Source organism: Perca fluviatilis, chromosome 19 (genome assembly GCF_010015445.1).
Source record: "Perca fluviatilis chromosome 19, GENO_Pfluv_1.0, whole genome shotgun sequence".
In the NCBI taxonomy this organism is placed as follows: domain Eukaryota; kingdom Metazoa; phylum Chordata; class Actinopteri; order Perciformes; family Percidae; genus Perca; species Perca fluviatilis.
Window position 1 is genome coordinate 6296225 of NC_053130.1, and position 25499 is coordinate 6321723.

At 40.7% G+C, this 25499-nt stretch overlaps 2 protein-coding genes across 4 annotated transcripts; one reads left to right on the forward strand and one right to left on the reverse strand.

Annotated features, from left to right (window-relative positions):
* Positions 1-22: 22 nt before the first annotated feature.
* On the forward strand, positions 23-11975 carry setd4 (SET domain containing 4). Of its 2 annotated transcripts, none has more exons than XM_039783881.1 (13): positions 23-116; positions 1669-1767; positions 1893-1988; positions 6919-6956; positions 7179-7267; positions 8058-8294; positions 8645-8704; positions 8887-9016; positions 9194-9368; positions 10451-10529; positions 10847-10927; positions 11082-11205; positions 11279-11975. In XM_039783881.1, the coding sequence occupies exons 2-13, from the start codon at positions 1692-1694 to the stop codon at positions 11453-11455; spliced, it is 1362 nt and encodes a 453-aa protein (XP_039639815.1). In that variant the 5' UTR covers positions 23-116; positions 1669-1691; the 3' UTR covers positions 11456-11975. The 2 variants fall into 2 exon arrangements, with proteins under 2 accessions (XP_039639815.1, XP_039639816.1); XM_039783882.1 differs by having other exon boundaries at positions 1672-1767.
* Positions 11976-14604: 2629 nt separating this feature from the next.
* cryzl1 (crystallin, zeta (quinone reductase)-like 1) lies at positions 14605-25499 on the reverse strand. 2 transcript variants are annotated; one of them, XM_039783886.1, is made up of 13 exons: positions 25233-25499; positions 24255-24332; positions 22164-22236; positions 21993-22037; positions 20526-20594; positions 19907-20040; positions 19582-19693; positions 18482-18502; positions 17308-17406; positions 16664-16776; positions 16330-16435; positions 16200-16245; positions 14605-14813 (listed from the first exon to the last, which is right to left on the reverse strand). In XM_039783886.1, exons 1-13 carry the CDS (start codon positions 25296-25298, stop codon positions 14717-14719), a joined length of 1059 nt encoding a protein of 352 aa, XP_039639820.1. In that variant the 5' UTR covers positions 25299-25499; the 3' UTR covers positions 14605-14716. The 2 variants fall into 2 exon arrangements, with proteins under 2 accessions (XP_039639820.1, XP_039639821.1); XM_039783887.1 differs by lacking the exon at positions 18482-18502.

Below are 25499 nucleotides of genomic sequence, written 5' to 3' on the forward strand. Positions count from 1 at the left end.
GGTTTGCCGCGCAGTGTCAGTGCGCATACCCGGAAAAACAAGCTAACCACGTTTGACCAGCCGCCGTGCTGGATCCAGGCTGGATCAAGATGAATGCAGAAGAGAACAATATTTAGGTATTGTAGGCCAATTTGGTGTTTAACTCGGCATGATAGTTCGAACCAATAGTTAAACTTCTTTGATACATACATTTTGGTTTTGTATGCGGTGTATGATGGGTATGTTTGTAGTGTTAACTGTAGGGGAGACAGGGTTTGGTATATCACCAGCTACAACCCCAGAAAGCCCCCAAATGTTGTAGAGAAGTGTAGCGTACTGTGTGGTTAGTTTGCCAACTGGAGATCACATTCAGCAAGACAAAATAAGAGTTTACTTGTAAAACGTAATATGAAAAATAATCACTTTTTTCTTCTTTCGATTAATCTGTTCTTGTGATCATTAGGAGCCAAATATGTTCCTTTTTCAATTTAATTTATTTATAGTGTCAAGTCACAGCAGGAGTCTTCTTAGGACACTTTACAGATAGAGTAGGTCTAGACCACATTCTATAATTTGCAAAGAGCCAACAATTTCCCACGAGCAAGCATTTGGTGCGACAGTGGCGAGGAAAAGACCCAGGCTCTAGGTCTATAATCTATTATTACTGGAATTAAGAAAGAAGTGGTTGCTAAAATAATCATTTGACATGCTGAAAGCTAATGTTTTTGCTAGCTACAAGCATTTTGGTTGCATATTTTGTTTCCCCCTGAGTATGACACGTTGCGCTAAGTCTCTATCAGCCATGTATAAGGAGACTGAACAAAAAATATGATTTGCTGAGTCATGGTTACAATTTCAGAGAGAGAGAGAGAGAGAGAACTGTGAGAACGGTTCTTAAAATTGTCTATAATCTAGAACTAAAAGAATGATTGGGAAACTAGCTGATCATAAAAACAGACCCTTTTTATTCTGATATAAGACATTAAAACTGGGAATTTAGACTGAACGTTTGCACATTCCTACACAAAACTACGGTTCTTAATTTTAAAACAGATATAGGCATGTTGTACACATTTTTCATAGTATTTTACATATTATTGTAGTTTCCTGACTTGCAGTACTTTTTTCTCTCTGTTATGTTATGCACCAAACAGTTAGGGAAATGCTTTGTGTATGAAAACCTACTTGACAATGAACCTGATTTTGTCTATGTATGATAATGCAATATAATGTAAAGAAAAAGGAAAAAAAAGAAGCTTTAAATCATCAAATGAGAGGGTCAAACAGCAACAATATATCCAGTTTCCACTTAGAAATCTAAACAAAAATCCCAAAAGTGCACAGTCATGCCATCAGAGGGTGACCGTTATGAGCTAAATCCCTGATTCAAAAGCTAACTGGTTTTTCAAGAATTCATGGATTATGACCAACTAGCAGCAACTAGGGTGTGGAACTAACCTTAAAACTCACAATACGTGTGTTAGGGAATATCAAGAGTTAAACTGCCTTACATTAAATACCTATACATTTCAGCTTTTAAGAGAGGACCTTTCGCCTAATTTCAGTCCATTGTTTTTGCGTTACATAACGCTGAACGGCTATAAGCAGTAGGAGAGAGAGAGAGACTCTGACTTTTGGCCATGTTAAGGTGTGCTTATTGTGTGAATGTGTGTGTTTGTCCACCATGAGGAGCTTCTGGTCCAGGTGGGATCATGAGGGATCGCGGCCATCGGGCTGGACGAGCTGCGAGGAAGAGGAGGCAGAAACAAGAGAGTGTCCTCCAGTCGGGTACCAACCAATTTGCTCCTGTAATATAGTTGCCTTCTAAAAATGTTTCACCGCTGTAAGCTGTTCTCAGCACAGCCAGTTGTAGGTCTCTCCCCTCCCCAGTCTAATTGCTTCTGTTTCCTCAGTCTCTCTGTGCCACCAGCCGCAGTATGTGAGGCTGATGAAGTTTCTCCACCAACGGGGTTTCACCTCAACGCTGCTGCAGCCAGCCCTCTTCACTGGTACGGCTCTTCCTACTCAACCTCAGGGCTCCCATGTTTGTTCACACGTATGTAAAGAGCTGGGCGTTATGAAGAAAAATCCAATATCACAATAGTTTTTAACCAAACACATCGATATCGACATTGCGGGCGATATTGTAGGGTTGACTATTGGTGCTTTCACAAAATATTGACACAATGAGAGTTTTGATAAATAATCATCAATAATGTGGATACAATGACTATCTAGACATATCTAGCTGCAATGAAGTTGGGATGTTGTGTAAAACGTAAATAAAAACAGAATACAATGATTTGCAAATCCTTTTCAACCTATATTCGATTGAATACACTACAAAGACAATAAATGTAATGATAGATAGATAGATAGATAGATAGATAGATAGATAGATAGATAGATAGATAGATAGATAGATAGATAGATAGATAGATAGATACTTTATTGATCCCCAAGGGGACATTCAAGATCCCAGTAGCTTAAAGACATCACACACAACATACGTGGGACTGGCTCTAGTGGCTGTAATTCTGCACCAAGGCTGAATTTTGGGAAAGAGACTTCAGATACAGTATTAGGGGAACACTAAGGTCTATATAAAAGAGACTTCAGATACAGTATTAGGGGACCACTAAGGTCTATATAAAAGAGACTTCAGATACAGTATTAGGGGACCACTAAGACCTATATAAAAGAGACTTCAGATACAGTATTAGGGGACCACTAAGGTCTATATAAAAGAGACTTCAGATACAGTATTAGGGGACCACTAAGGTCTATATAAAAGAGACTTCAGATACAGTATTAGGGGACCACTAAGGTCTATATAAAAGAGACTTCAGATACAGTATTAGGGGACCACTAAGGCCTATATAAAAGAGACTTCAGATACAGTATTAGGGGACCACTAAGGTCTATATAAAAGAGACTTCAGATACAGTATTAGGGGACCACTGAGGCCTATATAAAAGAGACTTCAGATACAGTATTAGGGGACCACTAAGGCCTATATAAAAGAGACTTCAGATACAGTAGGGGGACCACTGAGGCCTATATAAAAGAGACTTCAGATACAGTATTAGGGGACCACTGAGGCCTATATAAAAGAGACTTCAGATACAGTATTAGGGGACCACTGAGGCCTATATAAAAGAGACTTCAGATACAGTATTAGGGGACCACTAAGACCTATATAAAAGAGACTTCAGATACAGTATTAGGGGACCACTGAGACCTATATAAAAGAGACTTCAGATACAGTATTAGGGGACCACTAAGACCTATATAAAAGAGACTTCAGACAGTATTATTAGGGGACCACTAAGACCTATATAAAAGAGACTTCAGATACAGTATTAGGGGACCACTAAGACCTATATAAAAGAGACTTCAGATACAGTATTAGGGGACCACCAAGACCTATATAAAAGAGACTTCAGATACAGTATTATGGGACCACCTAAGACCTATATAAAAGAGACTTCAGATACAGTATAGGGGACCACTAAGGTCATATAAAAAGAGACTTCAGATACAGTATATAGAGGGACCACTAAGGTCTATATAAAAGAGACTTCAGATACAGTATTAGGGGACCACTAAGGCCTATATAAAAGAGACTTCAGATACAGTATTAGGGGACCACTAAGGTCTATATAAAAGAGACTTCAGATACAGTATTAGGGGACCACTAAGGCCTATATAAAAGAGACTTCAGATACAGTATTAGGGGACCACTAAGGCCTATATAAAAGAGACTTCAGATACAGTATTAGGGGCCACTAAGGCCTATATAAAAGAGACTTCAGATACAGTATTAGGGGACCACTAAGGCCTATATAAAAGAGACTTCAGATACAGTATTAGGGGACCACTAAGGCCTATATAAAAGAGACTTCAGATACAGTATTAGGGGACCACTAAGGCCTATATAAAAGAGACTTCAGATACAGTATTAGGGGACCACTGAGGCCTATATAAAAGAGACTTCAGATACAGTATTAGGGGACCACTGAGGCCTATATAAAAGAGACTTCAGATACAGTATTAGGGGACCACTAAGACCTATATAAAAGAGACTTCAGATACAGTATTAGGGGACCACTGAGACCTATATAAAAGAGACTTCAGATACAGTATTAGGGGACCACTAAGACCTATATAAAAGAGACTTCAGATACAGTATTAGGGGACCACTAAGACCTATATAAAAGAGACTTCAGATACAGTATTAGGGGACCACTAAGACCTATATAAAAGAGACTTCAGATACAGTATTAGGGGACCACCAAGACCTATATAAAAGAGACTTCAGATACAGTATTATGGGACCACTAAGACCTATATAAAAGAGACTTCAGATACAGTATTAGGGGACCACTAAGGCCTATATAAAAGAGACTTCAGATACAGTATTAGGGGACCACTAAGGCCTATATAAAAGAGACTTCAGATACAGTATTAGGGGACCACTAAGGTCTATATAAAAGAGACTTCAGATACAGTATTAGGGGACCACTAAGGCCTATATAAAAGAGACTTCAGATACAGTATTAGGGGACCACTAAGGCCTATATAAAAGAGACTTCAGATACAGTATTAAGGGACCACTAAGGCCTATATAAAAGAGACTTCAGATACAGTATTAGGGGACCACTAAGGCCTATATAAAAGAGACTTCAGATACAGTATTAGGGGACCACTAAGGCCTATATAAAAGAGACTTCAGATACAGTATTAGGGGACCACTAAGGCCTATATAAAAGAGACTTCAGATACAGTATTAGGGGACCAATAAGGCCTATATAAAAGAGACTTCAGATACAGTATTAGGGGACCACTGAGGCCTATATAAAAGCATCCAAAGAGCACCATGTCATGGAGACCTTTTAAGGTTATCAATTTCAGCTGTGCTTTTCAAAATGTCAAAATGTCTGCTGTGAAAAAGGTCCATTAGTGTTCTCGGTTACCAAACGCTTATTGAGTGTTGTTAAAAGGAAAGGTGATGTAACCCAGTGTTAACCATTGCCCCTGTCCCAGCTTTTTTGGAACATGTTGCAGGCATCAAATTCTGAATTTGAATGAATATTTGCAACAACAACAAAAAACAATAAAGTTGATCAATTTGAACATCAAATATCTTGTATTTGTAGTGTATTCAATTGACTATAGGTTGAAAAGGATTTGCAAATCATGGTATTCTGTTTTTAATTATGTTTTACACAACGTCCCAACTTCATTGGAATTGGTTTTTTTTAATATCGACATATTGCCCGGCCCTGCGTGTGTAGTTGTTAAGCATCCGGTATACCCGCCGCAGCCGACCCGTCGTGCGCCATTGTGACGTCATGGGAGCACCGTAACCGTTTAATACTCGCGCATGGTGGTCGCGACACTAGTTGCAGTCTTCTCCCGAACAGAGGTGGCGCTAATGAGGAAAGGCTACCGACTTTGCTCTTTCTATGGACTAGAAGAAGAAGAAAAAGGTAAACAACGGCAGAACTGGCAGCAGCGTTGACGTCAATGCTTCAATTTGATTGGATGACCTATTTCGTCGGATCAAGCCTTTCATTCGCCATAAAAGAACTCATCTTAACCCAGTAGGTTTACAAGAGAGACTTGCAGTCACTCTGAGAGTCCTGACATCCGGTTACCCTCGAACTCGTCCATGCTTCCTGTTTCCGCTTTGTCGCGCGCCGCTGAAAAAAATAGTGGTCGCACACTCAAAATCCTGGCGCATCAGCGAGATCTACGTCATTTTGACGTCCCATTGCCACGCGGCAGGTCGGGTGCGGCGACTGTAAAAAGGCCATTAGATGTCTTGCTCAGTCATTTGGCGCCATCAACACCGGGGTCTGGACGAGAGCAGACACACATTTTGGAGACTTTAGGTTTGCAATGTGACGTTTGGACCAACATTTAGTTCTTTAAAGCCCGGCTGACCGTCGGCAGAAAAGGCAGTCGGACTGATCAGTCGGCTCCCCGAGGTCCAAAACGTGCCCCGGAACACACCGAAGCGACGGCGTCTTGAGCATACGTCCTTGCGAGTGCGCGAGACGTAGTACAAAAAATGAAAACCGGAAATGACGAAAGCGTCACGTGGGTCTGGCTTCTCCAGCCGATAGTAATGGCGGCTTGTTCGAAGTACGATCTCTTATTTGACGAAAATAGTTTTAACATTTTAAGCAAGAAATAGGCCACGCAGTTGCTGAATCGGTCTTCATTTCAGATCGACAAAGGTCAGTTTAAAAGATTTTCGTCCGATTTTGAGAGGCGTATCTGATTGGTGGAGTGAGTCCGACTGCCCGCTCTCCGACCCAGCAAGTCAGGTCAGCCCAAATGAAGGCCTGCGGCCCCTCCGACGGACGACGGCACGGTGTAGGATTATTTTGTTAAAAGTATAGTGTAAGGCCTCAGATTTCATGACCTGACATTCTCTCTCTCTGTTCTTCTGGGCCACGAGGAAGCCATCTGGTCTTGGGAAGTGATACGACATTATTAAAATTGAAGGTTCAGCAGTTGCTCGAAAAAGATAATTAAAACTTGAACCAAAAGGAGGATTCCTTTCCCAGATGAACAGGGTGAGACTACAATGGTCAGTGTTTTGCAAGCGCGTGATATGTGACACAGAGTGTGAAAATTACCTGGCTCTCAGGAAAACTCCTTAAAGTGATGGTTCGGAGTAATTTCACCCTAGGGTCCTTTGCACCATGACCTCGAGCCAAACACCCCCCCCCCAGAAGCTTTTTTCACCTGGGTCTAACATTGGGAGAGTTAGCGTAGAGTAGCGTTATCAGCTGAATAGCTTAGCGCAGGGGCTAATGGACCCACGTTTGTATTACGTAAATGCATTCAGCCTGTGTGAAGTAGTCTGATTGATGGATTGAAGTACAGACTTTAACGTTTGTGTGTTTGTTGCTTCTCGTCATCCAGACACAGGCAGAGGACTGCAAGCTCTCAAGAGCATAAAGGTAAAAAAAAAACATAAACACAGTAATAATTTAAGTATACAGATTCTAAAGCTATTAATGACTTTGATGACCTACAGTAGAAAACCAAGATGACAGCCAGCTGGTCTTTTGTTTGATTGGTTAATCATTCCTTCTTTTTTTTTTTTTATCTAAAAAAATGTTTTTCTCGTGGTTTCTGAGTGTTATAATCTTTCTCTTTGTCTTTTGCTGTTCTTCTGGCAGCCTGGCCAGCTGGTCATTTCTCTGCCAGAGTCCTGTCTCCTCACAACCTCAACTGTTCTGGACAGCTACCTGGGACAGTATATCAAGAGGTACACACACACACACACACACACATATATTTGTATACAAGTGAAACAATTCTCAGAATATGGCCAGATATAGCGCTGGACAGAATAACAAACTGTAAAATGCAATAACTACTCCCTCTTTAAAGCTTCAGTGTGTCGTAGGTGTGTTGATTCAACTCTGGTAGTTTTAAAGGTGCCGTTTCTGTTTTTGTCGTACTGAATTGCATTGTAGCAAAAGAGTAAGGTGAAGCAGAATAAGTAAAAGATTTAGTTAATAACATTGCAAATACGCATACGGACTAGAGCGCGGATCACCCGGAGCCCGGCCCGCGTCCGACAGAGCAGTAACCGAACCCGTCCCGAGCCCGACAGGCATTAAGATATTTATGTCTGAGCCCGACCCGAGCCAGACAGTTAAAATCTTGTTTTTTTCTCATACTAATGACACATGTACGTTTGTTTGTGTGGAAAGCCCGCTTTTATTAAGCAACTGTAGGAAGGCATTCAAATGTCAACAGATGAGGCATCAGCGCACACGGGGCAACAAGCACACGTTAACACAGGCGCGCACCTACATAATAAGCTTTTTTTAAATTTAAAATGTTCAGTGCCTTATCGCGCTGATGTGACCGAGCCCGACCCGAACCCGAACATCATTTCTAAATATCTGTCCGAATCCGGCCCGGCCCGTCTGGTACCGTCGGGCTCGGTTCGGGTATCCATCCTCTAATATGGACACAAAGAGGGTAGGCCAAGGGTCTAGAGGGCCGGCTGCGTTTGACCCAAACTGTCATTATTCTTGTCTCCCCAGCTGGAAGCCCCGCCTCTCTCCCCTGGTGGCGCTCTGTGTCTTCCTGGTGTGTGAGCGGCACCGAGGAGAGGCCTCTGATTGGTTCCCCTACATCGACGTGCTGCCCACCACTTACACCTGCCCCGCCTATTTCACCGATGATGTCATGGCCGTTCTGCCGACCAGTGTGCGGAGGCGGGCTTTAGAGCAGAGGGAGGCGGTGCGAGAACTCCACTCCTTTAATCGAGACTTTTTCAGGTGAGTCCCCCTCTGAAGCCAGTTTATTCAGGTTAAGTTGTGTGTCTAAGGTTATGCTCTGATTAGAATAAGCAGGGCAGAGTTTACTTGCACATTGCGTAACATTACTGGCGGAATGCAAGTTTTCGTGGCACACTGAATCTTTGCATTTAGACGATAATCTTCTATGATCTTTGAAGCTGTTATTTTGCAACATTTCTTCTCTTATTTTCAATATGCAAGTATAAGCCTGGTGCTTTAAATACATCCCAATAGATCTAATTCTTCAAAAGACATGAATAGACATCAGTCTTCTTTATGTGAACAATGTCAGTATCGTCCCAACCTGTAAGGGATTTATCTCGATCCAGATCCCTGCAGCCAATCGTGAGTCGGCCCGTGGATGAGCTGTTGACATATGAAGCATTGAGGTGTGCACATGTACAGTACACACACACACACACACACACACACACAAAAACTTTTAAAATGGTAAATCAATGAATGAACAATTCACCACAATGGTTTATGGCGATTTAAAATATTTAGATTTACTGAAATGTGTTGGACTTTTAGTCAGTCAGGTTATTAAGCTGTTACCCTCATCCTCCAGGTGGGCGTGGTGTAGTGTCAACACACGCTCTGTCTTCATGTCCCACCCATCCAACAGCTTTCTGTTTGGACAGGATGTTTATGCTTTGGCTCCCTTTCTGGACCTGCTCAACCACCGCCCTGACGTGCAGGTACACGCATCAACACTAAACCATACAGTATGTAGAAGCCCTCAGCGCAGAATATATGGCCTATTCTGCATTCCCAACTTGAGTTTGAACTGATTTGACTTGAGTTGCAAAGACGGAGAGCCAATTAGTCTTCACAAATCTCAAAAAAAAAAAAAAAGTGTGTGTGTGTTTTTCCAGGTAAAAGCAAGTTTCAATGACACGACGAGATGTTATGAAATCAGGAGCGTTTCCGGGACACTCCGCTACCAGCAGGCCTTCATTAACTACGGTTCTCATGACAGCCAGCGCCTGATGCTAGAGTACGGATTTGTCGCCCCCTGCAACCCCAACAGCGTGGTCTATGTGGATACAGGTAGGACGTAGAACAAGCCTCATCATTGTTGCCTCCGAAGCAACTCCAGATGTACTTTTAAATGTCCAGTGTGTAACGTGTTTAGTTGTTCATTCTCAAAATCTGTGTTGCCTGTTCACAAACTTGTCCTTTTTCATGAATATTTACCACCACCATCAACTCCAAGTATTCCTTTTGGCTTGAAATTTAACATTTCCATTTGCATGAACTGGGGTAGACGCTCCATATTCATGCTCCATCTTGAAATACGTTAGCCGGTAAGGGACATACAGGACGTACTGCTCCACCTTTTGCATTTTCGCTGTCACATGATAAACTCACAGGTGCTGCTAATGGGCATCTTGGCTTTTTGAAGCGTGAAGGCTACCGTAGCTGTAATAAGTACTTTGAACTGCGTGGCGTGGGAGAGTTGATTGCGATATGCCAAAATCTAATAACTTGAAAAAAAACGTTCATTTATAGAGCAAGTTCTTTGTGGAATAAAATTCCAAGTAACATTCGTTTTATTACAGGAAAGGTATATTTTAAAAAGAAAGTCAAATCTTACCTTCATTTAAATTATTTATCATGATGTGTTTGACTGACTGATTGGGTGGTGAAAAAATGTCTGATTTTTTTAATGTGATCTATGTATGTTAACCATGTAATATACTGTAATATATAACTTTGTTTTCAAGATTTTTCTCTAGTCTGTTTATTATTGTTTTCATTTAATTTTAATTTTTCTTCTGTTATTTAGTTTTCTAAGCAGATATTGTTTTTTATATATAAATTTATTTTCCGTATATGTAATGAAATGTTTTAATATTGTCTGATTAAATGTTGTTTTGGACCCCAGGAAGACTAGCTGGTCGTCTAGGCGTCAGCTAATGGAGATCCTTATAATAAACACAACAAAAAAAAATCTCAACACTAGATGGGAGAAATTCCCACACATTGGACCTTTTTAAAGCAAAACAGATATTATATAGATATTGCAGTTATTGTCTCAAGTTTGTTGTTGTTTTTATACAGGTTATGTGTAAAGTTAATGACACTGTCACCGGAGCTTTGTGCTCGTCTGTTTCGCTGTGGCCCCTTAGATCTCCTCGCAGACGTTTTAGGAGGCGATAAGAGTTTGGATCAGAAGATCAAGTTTCTCAGAGAGAACAATTTCCTTCAGTAAGACATCTGCATTGTCATTGTTCCTTTTATGTATTGTATGGTTTGTCTGTAAACCATTGTAAAAGCGCTACTAGATGCTATAATAATAATTATTATTTTTATAGTGTTATAGAGGAACCAGGAGCGATGTTAAAGGAACAGTCCTCCGTTTTTGCAGCTACGTGTTGTCTTCTTGCCCAGAGTAGCAGCAGTCTCCCCGTTTCCAGTCTTTATGCTAAAATAGATGAATTACATACATATAAATAGAGAAATTGTTGCATTGCACACAGATTCATTTAAAATAAAATGTGATGCTCCTCTTTTCTCCCTGTTAGTAATCTCACTGTGTCCAGTGAAGGTCCCAGTTGGAGGCTGATGACGGCTCTCAGACTGTTGTCCCTGCCACAAACACTGTAGTAAGTATACACACACACATACACACACACACGCACAGCATATTCATATGTGTATATCTGTATAAAAGGGAACCTCTGCTTGCTTATTCTGCTCTATGATATATATATATAAAAATATAGATGATTTATTAGATGTGTGCGTTTATTTTCATAGTCACCACTGGAAGGCAGTGTTGCTCGGCCAGGTGGTGTGTGAAGAGAGAGAGGAGAGGAGCTTGCAGACAGCTAAGACTCTCTGTCGACGACTACTACAAGACACTCACACAGCCCTGGATAAGGTGTGTACACACACACACACACACACACACACACACACACACACACATTTCTTTACTTGCTGTGTGTGTTTAGATCGCCCACCTCCTCCGGCATTGTGACCAGTCAGTCAGGGAGCAGCTAGATGCGGTCAAGTCACTGCGACAGGAGGAGAGGTGCATCCTGGGAGGCTGTCTTGAGGCACTGGAAGGCACGGCGAGACACCCAGAGGAACTCTTGTCACGCCAACCTGATACTGACGCTGTGAGCTGACATCTGATTGGTTCCCTGGCCTGCCAATCGCTACAAGAAGCAACGTTATTGGCTGAACTGGTGGCGCCGGACAGGCTCCCCGTTCCTGTTCTGCCTGTCGACAGGTACGGCTGACAAAAGGCCGCAGAATTGCCCGACGTCCTGTAACCAGAGGGTCACGGGCAGTGTTGCCTGTGAAAACAAGCCCAAAACAAGCGACTTTTTCTACAGAGCCCCCCTAGGTTCCGGAAAGAGAAAAATAAATAAACTGTGTGCACGGTTTTACAATCCGTGGGGACGGATTTCACCATCAGTCGCGACTCGCACGTATTTTCATTTAAACGTCACTCACTGACGTTTTCCTAAACAGAAAAAAACGATTGCTCTGCCTCTGATTGGCTAGTACTCGTTGCCATCTGGGTCAGAGCCAATTAGAAGCAGGATGTGGGTGGGGGAAAAAAACTCTGCTGTCTCCTGTGTGTACGGGGAAAAGGGGAGGGACAGAGGGATCAGGCAAGACTGCTTGACAACTTATTATGGAGCTGGGTTACCACCTTTCAAACAGCCCATTTTCTTCTTTCGCATGGCGGCTTTCCCCCACGGTCTGAGTCTACCGTTTCGCTAATTAACCTTCAGCGGCAGCTAAGCAAGGTGGGGCTCCACCACCACCACCATCCATTGATCCAAGCAAAGGTCAAAGATACAGTGAACTGTAGTGACTGTAAAAGTTGTGTCTTCCTTCCTTTCAGGCATGGGAATAGGCTTTGAGTCTCTGCTACAACCCAATGATGGGCGGGCTCTCCTTAATGGGTTTTGAAATTTGCCATTTTATTTTATTTTATTGCAACCTTATAGTCTGTGTACACTCATTCCATATTCAGGCTGTGAGTGTACCCCCATCTTCTCCATACTCATCCAACCACTCCCATTCCTTTCATACTCTCACCTTACAGGTACCTTCTATCCCGGCTTCCTGCGTGACACGCCGCCTGCGATGTCTTTCCACCGCGCGGAGCAGCGTGCAAAACAAAAAGGGCCCGGAGATTTGGGGTGTTTTAAATCAGCCGTGGTTCTGGTTCGGGTCTGGCTTGGACAGAGACTATGCAGGTTCATGTAGGGTCAGGCCGGATTTATTTTGGGCCCAATCATAGCTCTAAGATACAATTATGAGGACACACAGTAGAGAGGAAAACAACATACTTTATCCTTATTTGTCATTTCTTTATAACCTTTGTACACCACTCATTCTTTCCTTTCACGTCCATATTAGTTTCTGTTCATGTTACAGTGGGCGTACACAGTAGGCGTTACACATGCTTTCCTTCGACCTGGTGTTTCCTCCAGTTCCTGTTTTTTATGTGTAGTTGTGTGTGATAAATAAAACTTATCAGACTTGTGTTGTGGATTATTCTCAAAGAAATATAAAGTAATGAATAACGCCGGCATGTGAGCCCATGGCATCCTACATTTATTCAAATGTGGCACGTCTATGTTCCTGTCTGGGGGTCGCGTCCTGGTATGTTACAAGCTGTTTCTTCTTCAAAGAAGGGACTGATGTCTACCTGTGCTTAAGTCGCAGGTTAAGTGGTGGGTCTAACAGTATCAGCAGTGGGTTGAGTGTCTGCGTGTGAGAAGGTGTGTGACTTGTCTGTTGATGTGTCTACGTGTGAGGCGTCTGCGGCGCTCGGGTTGCTGTCTACCTGTGATGTTACGTGCTCACGACAGGGTTGTGTGTCTACCATGATGATCACGTGCTCTGGGTTGATGTTGTGGTCTACCTGTGATGAGCGTGCTCTGGCTGGAGTTGATGTTGTCTACCTGTGATGTCACGTCTTGCTGTAGGGTGAGTGTCTACCTGTGATTGATCGTGCTGGGGTGGATGTTGTCTACGTGCTGATGATGGCTGCGGCTGATGGGGTTGTGTGTTGGCTACCTGTGATGATTCTTTCTTGCGGCAGGTTGATGTTGTCTGCCTGTGATGATGCGTGTCACGTGCCTTGTGTTCTCTATGCCTGTGGTGATGACCCCTTGCTGCGCGGCACCAAACCCCTAAAAAAAAAATTCACAAAGTAAAACAAGCACGTGGTTTCTACTGTTCTGTGTTCTTTCTATTATCCCTTGTTGTCGTGTTCTCTTTTTTTCACCATACATACCTTCCTTTTCGTGCATATACCTCTCTGCTGCTCTTCTCTCTCCTCCATGCTCACCTCTCACCCTCACATATACATGCTATATGTATATGTATATATGCTGCTATATATATTTTACTCTCATGCTATATTTTTTTTTGTGCTGCATGCTTTAGAGCATTTGTTTGTTTTGGGTTGTGTTTGTTATATATATGTTGCTACTTATATATATATATATACTACATACATATATATATATATATATTTTTTTTATGTGTGTACGTTTTGTTTTTATATGTATACTGCATATATATACACTATATATATACATACATACATATATATATATATTATACATACATATATATATATATATATATACATACATACATATATATATATATATATACATACATATATGCATACATACATACATATATATATATATATATACATACATATACATACATACACACATACATATACAATATACATACATATACATACATACACACATACATACATACATACATACATACATACATATATATATATATATATATATATATATATATATATATATATATATATATATATATATATATGTTAATTTGATGTATATATATATATATATGTATAAGAGAGGTTAACTCCTCCCGCAGGCAGCGGGTTAGGCTACGTACCTGCCGCCCCTTACTGCTTTTCCTTTCATGTCTGTCATAAATAGCTGTGAAAAGGCCTAAAATGGGCAATTATTTTTATTTAAAAATGTTTCACTTTCCCCCAAGCATTTTTTTGTCACTTTGTCTGACATTTTTGTCACTTTCGATGTCTTTGTCGATTCTTCCTGCGCTTTTTTTTACTTTTTTTTTTTTTTTTCAAATGCTATAAAATTGAATAAAACACCCAAATTCAATTATGTAATCAACTGATCATATATTTTACTTGTGAAGAGCGTTGTATGGAACTATCCACGTTATTTGTTTTGACAATTTGGTTGTCAAAAACCCAAATTTCAGATATAGAAACTTTTTGAAAATGGGTCAAATTTGACCCGAAGACAACCGGAGAGTTAAACAGTTGAGCTGCAGAAGGAAAAGTGATTCCTGTGAGTTCTGGTTGCGTTGTCTTACATCTCAGACGAGTGCTGTGGTCAGAGTTGAACAACAGCCTTTTTCTTCTGGTGACACTGGACAGTCGCCATGGTAACCGTGGCTTCATAGAGAGGGACCGCCTCTTCAGGCTGAGGTCTGGAGAGCCAGATCGAAACCAGACAGAACAGAACAGATTATATTTGGTTAAGTTATAGAGAGAAAAGACAACAGAGATGTGACAAAATATAGTTTTTCCCGTACAGTTTCCTGCATCTTCTATATTTAAAGCTGAACTTAGCTGATTTAGCCTTACATTTATAAGAGGGAGCATTTCTGCGAAGAAATACTGAATTTAAAGTTGCAACGAGAATCCGCTTTCTTGGGGCGCCTTTTATGTTAGAAAAATTTTTTTTTTTTCCCCTTTCCACAAAAAAAAAAAACTTCCCCCTGCCAAAAAGGGTCGGGGAAAAAAAGAAAAAAAAAAAATTCCTCCACATAAAAGAGGGGGGGGGGGGAGTCTGCTGGGTTGGCTCCGTCTACCCTCTCTGGCGGACCAACCACGGCTGGGTAAGTGGAAACGCATCTCTAACTGTGCGCCGCTTGGGATTTTTCCCGGAGATGTTGCCACAGACACCCAGTTCGTAATACTGCAAAATGCAAGGTCTTTAAACCGGGGGCCAAAGGCTCAATCACCATTGTGTTAACCTCGTTCTGTGATTGTGACTATTTAAAGTGCTCATATTATGCTTTTTGGCTTTTTCCCTTTCCTTTATTGTGTTATATATCTTTTTTGTGCACGTTATAGGTTTACAAAGTGAAAAAGCCCAAAGTCCCCCCCAAAGGGACTTACCATCTCCAACAGAAAACACTGTTCACCAACTGCTCCAAACAGCTCTATTGTAGTCCAGCCTTTACTTCAGAGACAAACGTGTGTCACTTTGTAACACACGTTATAATGCTCGCCTAGCTGCTAGCATGGCACGCCCTCATACTCTGCTTCTGACTGGCTAGTAGTCCTTACCTAGGTACTGTCAGGACACGCCCTCATACTCTGCTTCTGACTGGCTAGTAGTCCTTACCTAGCTACCGAGCATGTGCAGCTCCCAACAAAGATGGAACAGAAGTGAGATGTCTCACTCTGTAGCTAAAACAGAGAGCTCAACACACAGGGTGAAAAGAGGAGCTGCAGCAATGTGAAGTAAAACAAAAATATGGTGTTCTTTTGAAAATTAAACCATGTAAACCTATTCTGATATAACCTCTAAATACAATTATGAACCTGAAAATGAGCATAATATGAGCACTATAAATTAAAATCTTTATTACTTAAAATGTATGTCATGAGTTTGATCAAATTTAATTTCCATATATTCATCCAAGTTCTAAACAGCTCATCCTGTTAACTGCCATTGGACAAAAAAAAAAAAAAAAAAAAAAATTGGAGTTTGTACTGAGTATTATGAATTTATCCGACGCCAGTATCTTCTCATGGATAAACAAATGTGACCGACCCTACTGAGTGCTTGTTGTGTGATGAGTTACCTGAGAACTCCGGCTGACATCTTCTCCACAACGTCCTTCAGAATATCTGACACAGTGTGTTAAGGAGGGGGGGTTTATGCACCTGATTATTTGCACATGTATTAGATTAAACACTGTCGCCACAGGATACGGAGGTATCGTCCTTGCTGAGCCGATGAAGCCGTCCACACTTCATGGTTGAGGAAAGTCAAAGAGGCGGATTTTAAGTACAGGAATCTGCAATCTGGAGGATCCAACTGTAAAAATACAAAAAACAAAACCAGTGATAATCTGACGATAAGACTTTTGAATTAAGCTGTATAAAATGATGATAAAATACTTGCTTTAGGAAAGGTTATTTTCTAGTCTATTAGGACGAGATTTCATATGTATTCTTTTTTTTTGACCTGAAGATTTTGAGAGCAGAAAGATTCTAAAATAACCGATATGAAGTAAACACCCTGTGTGATGCAGCTCGGACTCACCTGCAGGTCTTTGTGGGATGTGACCCAGTGGCCCCCGACTCCCAGCACACTGATGATGTCATGTTTGTGTGGGAGGAGCTTCGTCTTCTCTGACTCTTCCTCGTGCAGACGTACTACACACACACACACACACACACACACACACACGCTGACAGATCTGATGTCCATTTTTTACAATAAAATGTTCAACAGCAGGGCTGCGCAATATATCGTATTTTTTTTATCGTCATTGCGATATTAACTGGCGCGCACTAAACACATTGCAAAAGGCTGCATCATATCACGAAAGATACTCAGATTTTTTTTTGAGTTGTTGAAAGAAATAATCAGTAGAAAACTGCAATTTAAATGTAACTACATTTTTAGCGGTGCCTTTTATATTCAATTCGATGTTCAATAAAAGAATGTTGGAAATGATTTCCTTTCATTTGTTTTGAATTCAACAAGCAGTTTGTTGTATTTTAGCAGAATACTGAAAGCAGCAGGAATGCAGAACCGAGTACACTTAATATCTGCTTATTAATCCCAAGTAATATCGTTATCGCGATATTCAACAACGTTATCGCATATTTTGCTCATATCGTGAAGACCTATTCAACAGTGTGAATAAGACAGATGACCAGACGCAGAACAAATGTGTTTACCTCCAGAGTCTACGACTATATCCACTCCCAGTCCTCCTGTCTCCTCCAAAACCACTGGCAGCAGGTCTGATGAGCCGTTATAAACTGGAATCACCTTAACTTTACACACAAAGACACAGCAACATGATATCACTAATCACTTTATAATACTTTTTAAACTTTAAAATAATCTGCTCACTGAAAACCAGTCTCAATGCCAGTTTGTAATTCTACTCCTATCTGCACAAAATATCTAACTGGAAGCTTATTTAAAGTGCTCATATTATGCTTTTTGGCTTTTTCCCTTTTCTTTATTGTGTTATATATACTTTTGTGCACGTTATAGGTTTACAAAGTGAAAAAGCCCAAAGTCCCCCCCAAAGGGACTTACCATCTCCAACAGAAAACACTGTTCACCAACTGCTCCAAACAGCTCTATTGTAGTCCAGCCTTTACTTCAGAGACAAACGTGGTCACTTTGTAACACACGTTATAATGCTCGCCTAGCTGCTAGCGTGGCACGCCCTCATACTCTGCTTCTGACTGGCTAGTAGTCCTTACCTAGCTACCGTGCATGTGCGACTCCTAGCAAGGATGGAACAGAAGTGAGATGTCTCACTCTGTAGCTAAAACAGAGAGCTCAACACACAGGGTGAAAAGAGGAGCTGCAGCAATGTGCAGTACAACAAAAATATGGTGTTTTTTGAAAAATTCAACCACATAAAACTATTCTGGTACAACCTCTAAATACAATTATGAACCTGAAAAATGAGCATAATATGAACACTTTCAGTTGCAGCGGTTGCAATTTCAATATTTTCCACACGGTGGCAGCAGGTTTTCGATCATTAGACCAGTACTTCATTCTCCCTTTTACAACATTTACTTAAAATGAGAAAAGAATGAGGTCTTATCCTGGGGTAATTTGTTTGTAATATGTCTCAACTAAATGTTAACTAAAAATTGTGTAAACAGTTATTACAAAAACAATACATCTAATATACTAACGGTGGTGATTTGCTGTACACTGGAATCCTCCATGGAGTCAGCCAGATGCCTGATACACAAAGCAATAAACCTAAAGCTCATATTGATTAATCCAATTGCTATTGAAATTTAGTTCAGGAATGAGAAGATCAGCAGCAAGGAAGCAAGCATGCAAGTCAGTTAGAAAGAGAAAGAGAAAAGATCTCACCTACTAAAGGATCCTGAACACCTGAGGGAAGTATGAAGGGGAGGAAACAAGACAGGAAACAAACAAGGATTTTTGTTTTTTTAAAGGGTGAAAGAGAAGCAAAAGAGCGTGAAATGATCAGAAAAACTGAAGATTTCCATTCTGAAAGGAACTGCTGGGATTTTGTAGAGAACACATTTCAAATCATTTTGCAGACACTCCACGAAGATTGGGTTTAAAATGTTATGTTACTGTTAACCCTCGTGTTGTGTTCCCGTCGACCATGAACATTTGGGTAAAAATTGAAAATAAACTTTTTTTGGCGTTTTTTCTTTTTTTTTGGACTATTTTGGCGCTTTTTCAAACATTATAGTCAATGTTTTTTTGAAAAGTTCATGTTCAATAAACCTAATGTATATGACATATCTAATTTTTTAGTAAAAGAAAAAGAAATTATGAATTATTTTGATTAATAGTTAAGATCAGAGGCTCACAGACAGGATGCTGTTTTGAAACCATTTAAACCAGGGATCTTCAACAGGGGGTCCAGGACCCCTAGGGGGTCCTCAGAGCGCAATGCAGGGGGGGCCTCCAAATTATTGCTCAAAAATTTCAAAGTCTTAACATGAATCCAAAATATTATTAGCAAATATAAATCCCAATTGCTAAGTGGCCTATAAGTAAGGTAGTCACTAAGGTAGCCATCCACAGACAGTGTTCATCCTCAGGATTCACTGTGACTCATTTATGTATTAAAACATGATTTACAAAAACATGCCAACAATTATTAAGCTATTTGAATAGCTTAGTATTCCATGCACTAAAAAGGTATGTATAAAGGCTTTAGGCCGCCCTACACGTTATTGTAGGCCCAGTTTAATATGCAACTTAATTTTATACAATAGATGTAGTAGGGGGTCCCTGCTCAGTCTCTGTCTTAGTTGAGGGGTCCTTGGCTTAAAACACGTTGAGGCCCCTGATTTAAACAATTATTTTCAGGAAACCCATATTTCTTTTATAAAAAACTTTGAAAACGGGTCAACTTTGACCCGAGGAAAACACAAGGGTTAAGGACACATAAAGCGAGTAAAGAATGTGAACTAACGGTGGCCGGTACATACCTACGCTGGGCCGAAGCTGCTCCAGGAATGTGTGTTTTTGCGGCGAGTGGGATGTCGTTAAAACCTTCACTCCGTGGTGACAAGCCAACTGGATGCACATAAGGCCAAAAGACTGAGGAGGGAGAGGAGATGGGAACGATACACTTACACTTCCTCATGTTGTCTCTATTGGACAGTTTTAACATTAGAGAACGATAGGAAACGTGTTGCAACAAAGGTCCCCTGATGGGATAAAAACCCTCCTGGATGAACGTTGTGGTTGCACGATGAGTGTGTTTCTCCACTATGTCGCCAAGACGTCCGATTGTTTGAGTATTATACGTACGCTGGCCCCGTCCATGACCAGGAGTGTGTGTCCGGCTGCCATGCGAGCGTGTGTGTGTAGAGCAGTGTGAGCACACAGGCCGTCACGCAGAGCTCCTGCGACACACACCGAGCTGAGCTTCTCTGGCTTCTGAACTGGAGAACAGAAAGAGAGAAATACACGTTTAGTGGATCCGTTTTACAGATTTATTTGCACCTTAATGACCTCACAATTTTCTGTCTGTGACAGAGCTGATTGATATGTGTACAAAAATCTGAGTTGTTGCAATGTGAACTCCCCTTTATGAACCGATTTCACAAGGACAATATACTGATTTTCTTTTTTTCTTTGTCATGCAGGGCTTCAAAATGAAGTCAGGCAGCAACTACAGGTGAAACAGAGGGCAGTCTGTGCACTTAAAGTGCTTTTACACAATTCTGCTTTGTTCAAAGTGCCAGCAAAGCTTTTAGATGAGGGGCTGGGACCTGGAATGGCTTTGACAGTCGGCTTGGTAAGCTGACTGTCGTGAGAATTTGTGTTTGATGATAATGGTAGCTGCACATTTGCAGGAACAAAGTGCATGTTATGCGAACTGTGTGTATGTGTGTGTGTGTGTGTGTGTGTGTGTGTGTGTGTGTACCTAAATAGTGTTCATCTATTTCAATGACATCACAGAGTCCAGAGCAGGGAGAGTCCAGAGGCAGAATGCCTGGAAAGGGAAGGTCGATGAGTTTGAGAGACAGAAGGATAGACAATTTTTCATTTAACCTTTATTTAACCAAGAAATAGTCCCACTGAGATTCAGAATCTGTTTTACAAGGGAGTCCTGGCCGCGAATTTACGGATCCTACTATGGCCACGCCGAGACCCGTCCTCCACACACTACTATTGGCCAGGCGTCCATGCTTACGCAAGGTAACGTAACTCCATTTGTACAGGTCCTATCCCCTGACCAATCGGCTAACTCTAACCTTAACCACTCGAGGTCAATGCCTAACCCCAACCAATCGAGCTGCTGTTGAAGGGCGGGGTCTTGGCGTGGCCGTAGTGGGATTTGTAAATTTGCGTCCCGGCCAAGGCAGCAGCTTCAAAGTTTCAACATACAGTAACAAACAGCAAACAACAGACTTAATGCAAAACAGAAAAATGACATTCAACACTGAGAAAATCTGAATTCTATAACAGGACATGTGCATTCAGGAAGTCCTTTATCCTATTTTTTAAAATCTTCCATGCTAATAAAATTATCTAGATTAAGGTGTAGCTCACACCAAGTCTTGGTCAGGCCTGTGGCAGTGACTAGTGTACAATATGTTAGGAGTAAGGGCCATATGAATATTAATACTGCGATTATGCACATGTTACAATTAAATTAAATTCCTCTGACCGCAGTTCCTGTAACTCTTTCAGCTCCTACTTCAGGGCACGGTCTTTCCATTCTCCCTTTGCTGCATCTTTTTAATATTGTATTAACTTCACTGTTTAGCATGCCTTCTACTTTTGTAAACAGGTCTGAAGGTTGTTATTTTTTTGCACTCTTAAGTTTGCTGTGTTGTGTTTTACTTTGATATAAATAAAATGTTTAATAGAAAAGTTATTTGTACACATGAAGGTAGGCCTACCTGTTTGATTAAAAAGAGCAACAGCAGGTTAAATGGCTGCGGTATCATAACTAAATATTGGGGTGGTTACCTGGCTGGTATAATAACAAAAGGCCTTTTGTGTTTACACAGCCATCTAATCACACCTGTAGACATTCTTGTGAATTTTTGGTGTTATCATCACAAAAAGGTCTACGCTGGCATTCCGAGAACTTTGTCTGAACTCCCTTACCCCTCCTACCAGTCCCTATGGCCACTTGGCCAGTGCGAATGCAAATTTCTTTTTCAACTTATCACCCAGCTCGAATGAGTTTACATTATTAATGATCAGATATTACAAATGTATCGGACTACAAAAACAACAACAAATGTCCTGTCATGCTCTCCAGTGTCCACGCAGTTAACATCGCATGCTCTATCTATCTTTAACCTCCAACCAGTGTCAGAGTCAGAAGGCTGCCTCTACATCAGATACATAAAAAACAAAAAAATAAAAGGGTTCCTACCTACAACCTCATCCTCCGGCTGGAAGAAAGAGACCTTGTCGCCCACTGCGGGGAAAAAAACACAAACAAACTATTTAAAGTGACGAAATGTCTGGGAAGGCACTACTAATCACGTTTTCCTTCTGAACAATCATGCAGCGCCAGGGAGAAGTGCGTTTGTGTGTTCACAACCTTGCAGGACGACCCCGGCCACCTCTCTGCCGACAGGAATTAGGTCTCTCTGGATCCCCAAGTCCTCAAGCAGCTGGAGAACAGGATGCATGAGAAATGAGCGGAGAGAAGCCGAGTCATCACTTCAGTCACACGAGGGGTGATGTACCCTATTTAGCGATTTCAATTTAATTCAGTGACCTTTACTGGCACGAAAGTTTAAAGGTACACTGTGTAGAAATTTCTCCCATCTAGCGGTGAAATTGTAATTTCACATTCAAACGAATAGCGCTCTCTAGCGCCTCGCTTTTTCAAATGCGTGTTGCAACTACGGTAGCCGTTATGTACCAAGAAGCTATGACAACATGTCTTCCAATTTTCGCTTTTTTGGCGACGAGGATTCCTTCTCCTGTGGCTCGGCATAAGTACGATCCTCCATTATGAACTAAAGTGCAGTGCAGGCCTTTCAAATGTTGCCGGGGCGGTGACAGGCGCCTCTTACTGATCTCCTTCTCCGCTGGTCACGTGACGCTGGCTATGAACAAAAACGCGTTGTGGATTAGCTAGACAGGTAGGCTAGTGCACTATGTCCCTCTCAATGATTAGAGTTTTTCAAAACGGCAGAATGACATGGAAGCCTCCTTAGACTTGCCCGTCCAGTGTAAATACAGATAAGAAATTCTTCGCTTACGAGGAGAAGTCAGATCATTGGCAGGGGTCATTTTATACCAATGAGGACATATATATATGAATGAAGACATTGATTTTAGCTAATGAAATACTTAAAACACTACACAGTGTACCTTTAAAGAACAATACTGACACAGTAGTGGTTCTGAACAGCGTTATTTAATATGCAAGAATAACAGATCAGTGACAGTGTAGCTGGACCTATGGACACATGCAGTATATGGATACATGCACAGGATGATAACCAAGATTTTCAAATGTATTTCAAGCATTAATACATGTAATAATGTACTTAATGCATTTTTTCTTTTTTTATATATGAATCAAGTCCTCCATAAACTATATCTTTGATTAACATTAAGTTAACATTAAGTGGCTGCAGATCTTTTGGATTTATCCTATGGCTTTTATCCTATTGTCTTTTATATATATATATATATATATATATATATATATATATATATATATATATATATATATATATATATATATAGATATATAGATATATGTATATATAATCTTAAATTTATATATAAATTATATATATAAGATTATTTTTGGGCATTTTAGGCCTTTATTTATAGATCAGCTGAAGACACGAAAGGGGAGAGAGAGAGAAGGGGGAATGACACGCAGCAAAGGACCACAGCTTGGAGTCGAACCCGCAGCCGCTGCGTCGAGGAGTAAACCTCTGTATATGGGCGCGTGCTCTACCAATTGAGCTACCTAGGCGCCTCTATCGTCTTGTATTTAACTGGTCGTCATGTAATTGCTGGTTTGATGTCTCTTTTTATGATTTTTGAATGTTTTATTTTGAATAAGGCTTTGTATGATTTGTGCTCATAATTGCAAAATGTAATATATCCATTATCCTGTATACAAAGTAGAGCTGCACAATATGAGGAAAAATATCTAATAATTATTTTGACTGATATTGCGATTGCGATATGATTCACGATATTGGAGGGAATGATCATTTTTGTATCATTATTCTCATTTTCATTGAAAAACATTAAAACTTAAAAACGAAATGATTATAGTGTGATTTTTGCGAGGACCTGTACCAAACAACGATGTTTTCTTCAGTCTGTATTAGGACACAGTTTGTAGGCCGGGACATCTATTTTGCCTTTAACAAATATTGCGCCCCCCCTGCGATTTGGATATTGCACTAGTCCATATTGCGATTTTGATAAAATTGCGATTATTTGTGCAGCCTTAGAACAAAGTGGACATCTAAGAGAAGTTCAACAACTCTCATTGGACCGTGCTGTGTATAAAGTGATTGTTTTGTTGTTTGTGTCAATATAAGCAACAAAACCAGGTTTGGATCATTCTTGGATTGCAGCTTTGCCCGGGTATTTTCTAATCAGGTAACAGTAATGCTCACATCCATTTTGACATCATCTTTGATTTAAGTACCTTGAAGTCCACTGGGCTGAGTCCACATGCCTTTACCTGAACTCGGACCAGATGGCTGCCTAAAACCTCTGGAAGACTCTGGAGGGAAACAGATACAGACACAAACGGTCAGAGAGAGACGTACAGACACAGAGAAACAAGACACAAACAGGTGAACATCAGCTGCACAGACAAACGTCTACTTGAAGTTTTCTACATAAGAGTGACATGTAACTGTCATGAACGTGTCATAAAACATTATAAACAAGTCATAAACGTTTATGACATAACGCTTTTTTAGTAAGTGTCATTCGGTTTTGTCATGACAAGTTATGGTTATGTCATGTGTTCATGACAGTGACATGTCACTCTTACGTAGAAAACTTCAAGTGAAGTGTTACCAACGTCTTTAAAAAGATGAATAGAATAGTTTTATTAAAAAGACAGACACAGAAATACAGATTGTAAGGCAGACATAATGGATACATTACATACATTCTGTTTATGATGCATGTGTATGTTGTGTGTGATGTCTTTAAGCTACTGGGACCTTGAAATTTCCCCTTGGGGTTCAATAAAGTATCTATCTATCTAATTGTCTGTCTGTCTGTCTGTCTATCTATCTATCTATCTGATGCATGTTCTTCCTCTATAAGCACTGTAATACACCATGGCTACCAAAGCAGCAGTCTGCAACTTAGAAATCTAACCAATGTTAATAAGGTGCCTACTGATGTTTTTAGATAATGTGGTAGGCTAAAATGAGGTTTTTGAATTTGTGGTTTTTGAATATGCTGGACATCCCTGCTGCGTGTCTGCAGGTGGAGGAGGCATAGTTTCACACAAGCAGATTCGTTTCCTTTGCTTGTCCTGATCCGATGCTTTAAGTCTGTAGCCTAATGCATTGAAATGTGTTTTTATAATGACAGGCTTCGAGTCAGACAGCAACAGCATCCACCTGCACACAGTCAGACCCCGACAGACCAAACACACACTCACCGTTTCCTGAATGACGAACTTGGGCTCAGCATCACTCTCACCAGCTCGGCAGTACAAACCTTTCATACTGTTATTATAACCTCACCTTTAATTAACGCAGCGATATATACAACGTCAAAATATTCTAATCCGCTTGACAATAATCCTTTTCATATATTATGTTATTTATTTTCTCCTGTAAAACGATATTGCTACTTTCTGCTCGCTGGAAAATGGTAAACAGACTAGCTTAGCTTAAGTCAGCAGACCTCTTCTTCTTCGTTGTTT

What these genes read in the sequence shown, in the direction of transcription:
- setd4 (XM_039783881.1), top strand. Translation starts at nt 1,692, where the DNA reads ATGAGGGATCGCGGCCATCGGGCTGGACGAGCTGCGAGGAAGAGGAGG. An exon ending in CTGGGACAGTATATCAAGAG is followed by an intron (nt 7,268 to 8,057) that starts GTACACACACAC and finishes TTGTCTCCCCAG; the next exon opens with CTGGAAGCCCCGCCTCTCTC. An exon ending in CTCACACAGCCCTGGATAAG is followed by an intron (nt 11,206 to 11,278) that starts GTGTGTACACAC and finishes GTGTGTGTTTAG; the next exon opens with ATCGCCCACCTCCTCCGGCA.
- cryzl1 (XM_039783886.1), bottom strand. Translation starts at nt 25,298, where the DNA reads ATGAAAGGTTTGTACTGCCGAGCTGGTGAGAGTGATGCTGAGCCCAAG. An exon ending in TCAGCCCAGTGGACTTCAAG is followed by an intron (nt 22,237 to 24,254) that starts GTACTTAAATCA and finishes CCTGTTCTCCAG; the next exon opens with CTGCTTGAGGACTTGGGGAT. An exon ending in CATCCCACAAAGACCTGCAG is followed by an intron (nt 16,436 to 16,663) that starts GTGAGTCCGAGC and finishes GTATTTTTACAG; the next exon opens with TTGGATCCTCCAGATTGCAG.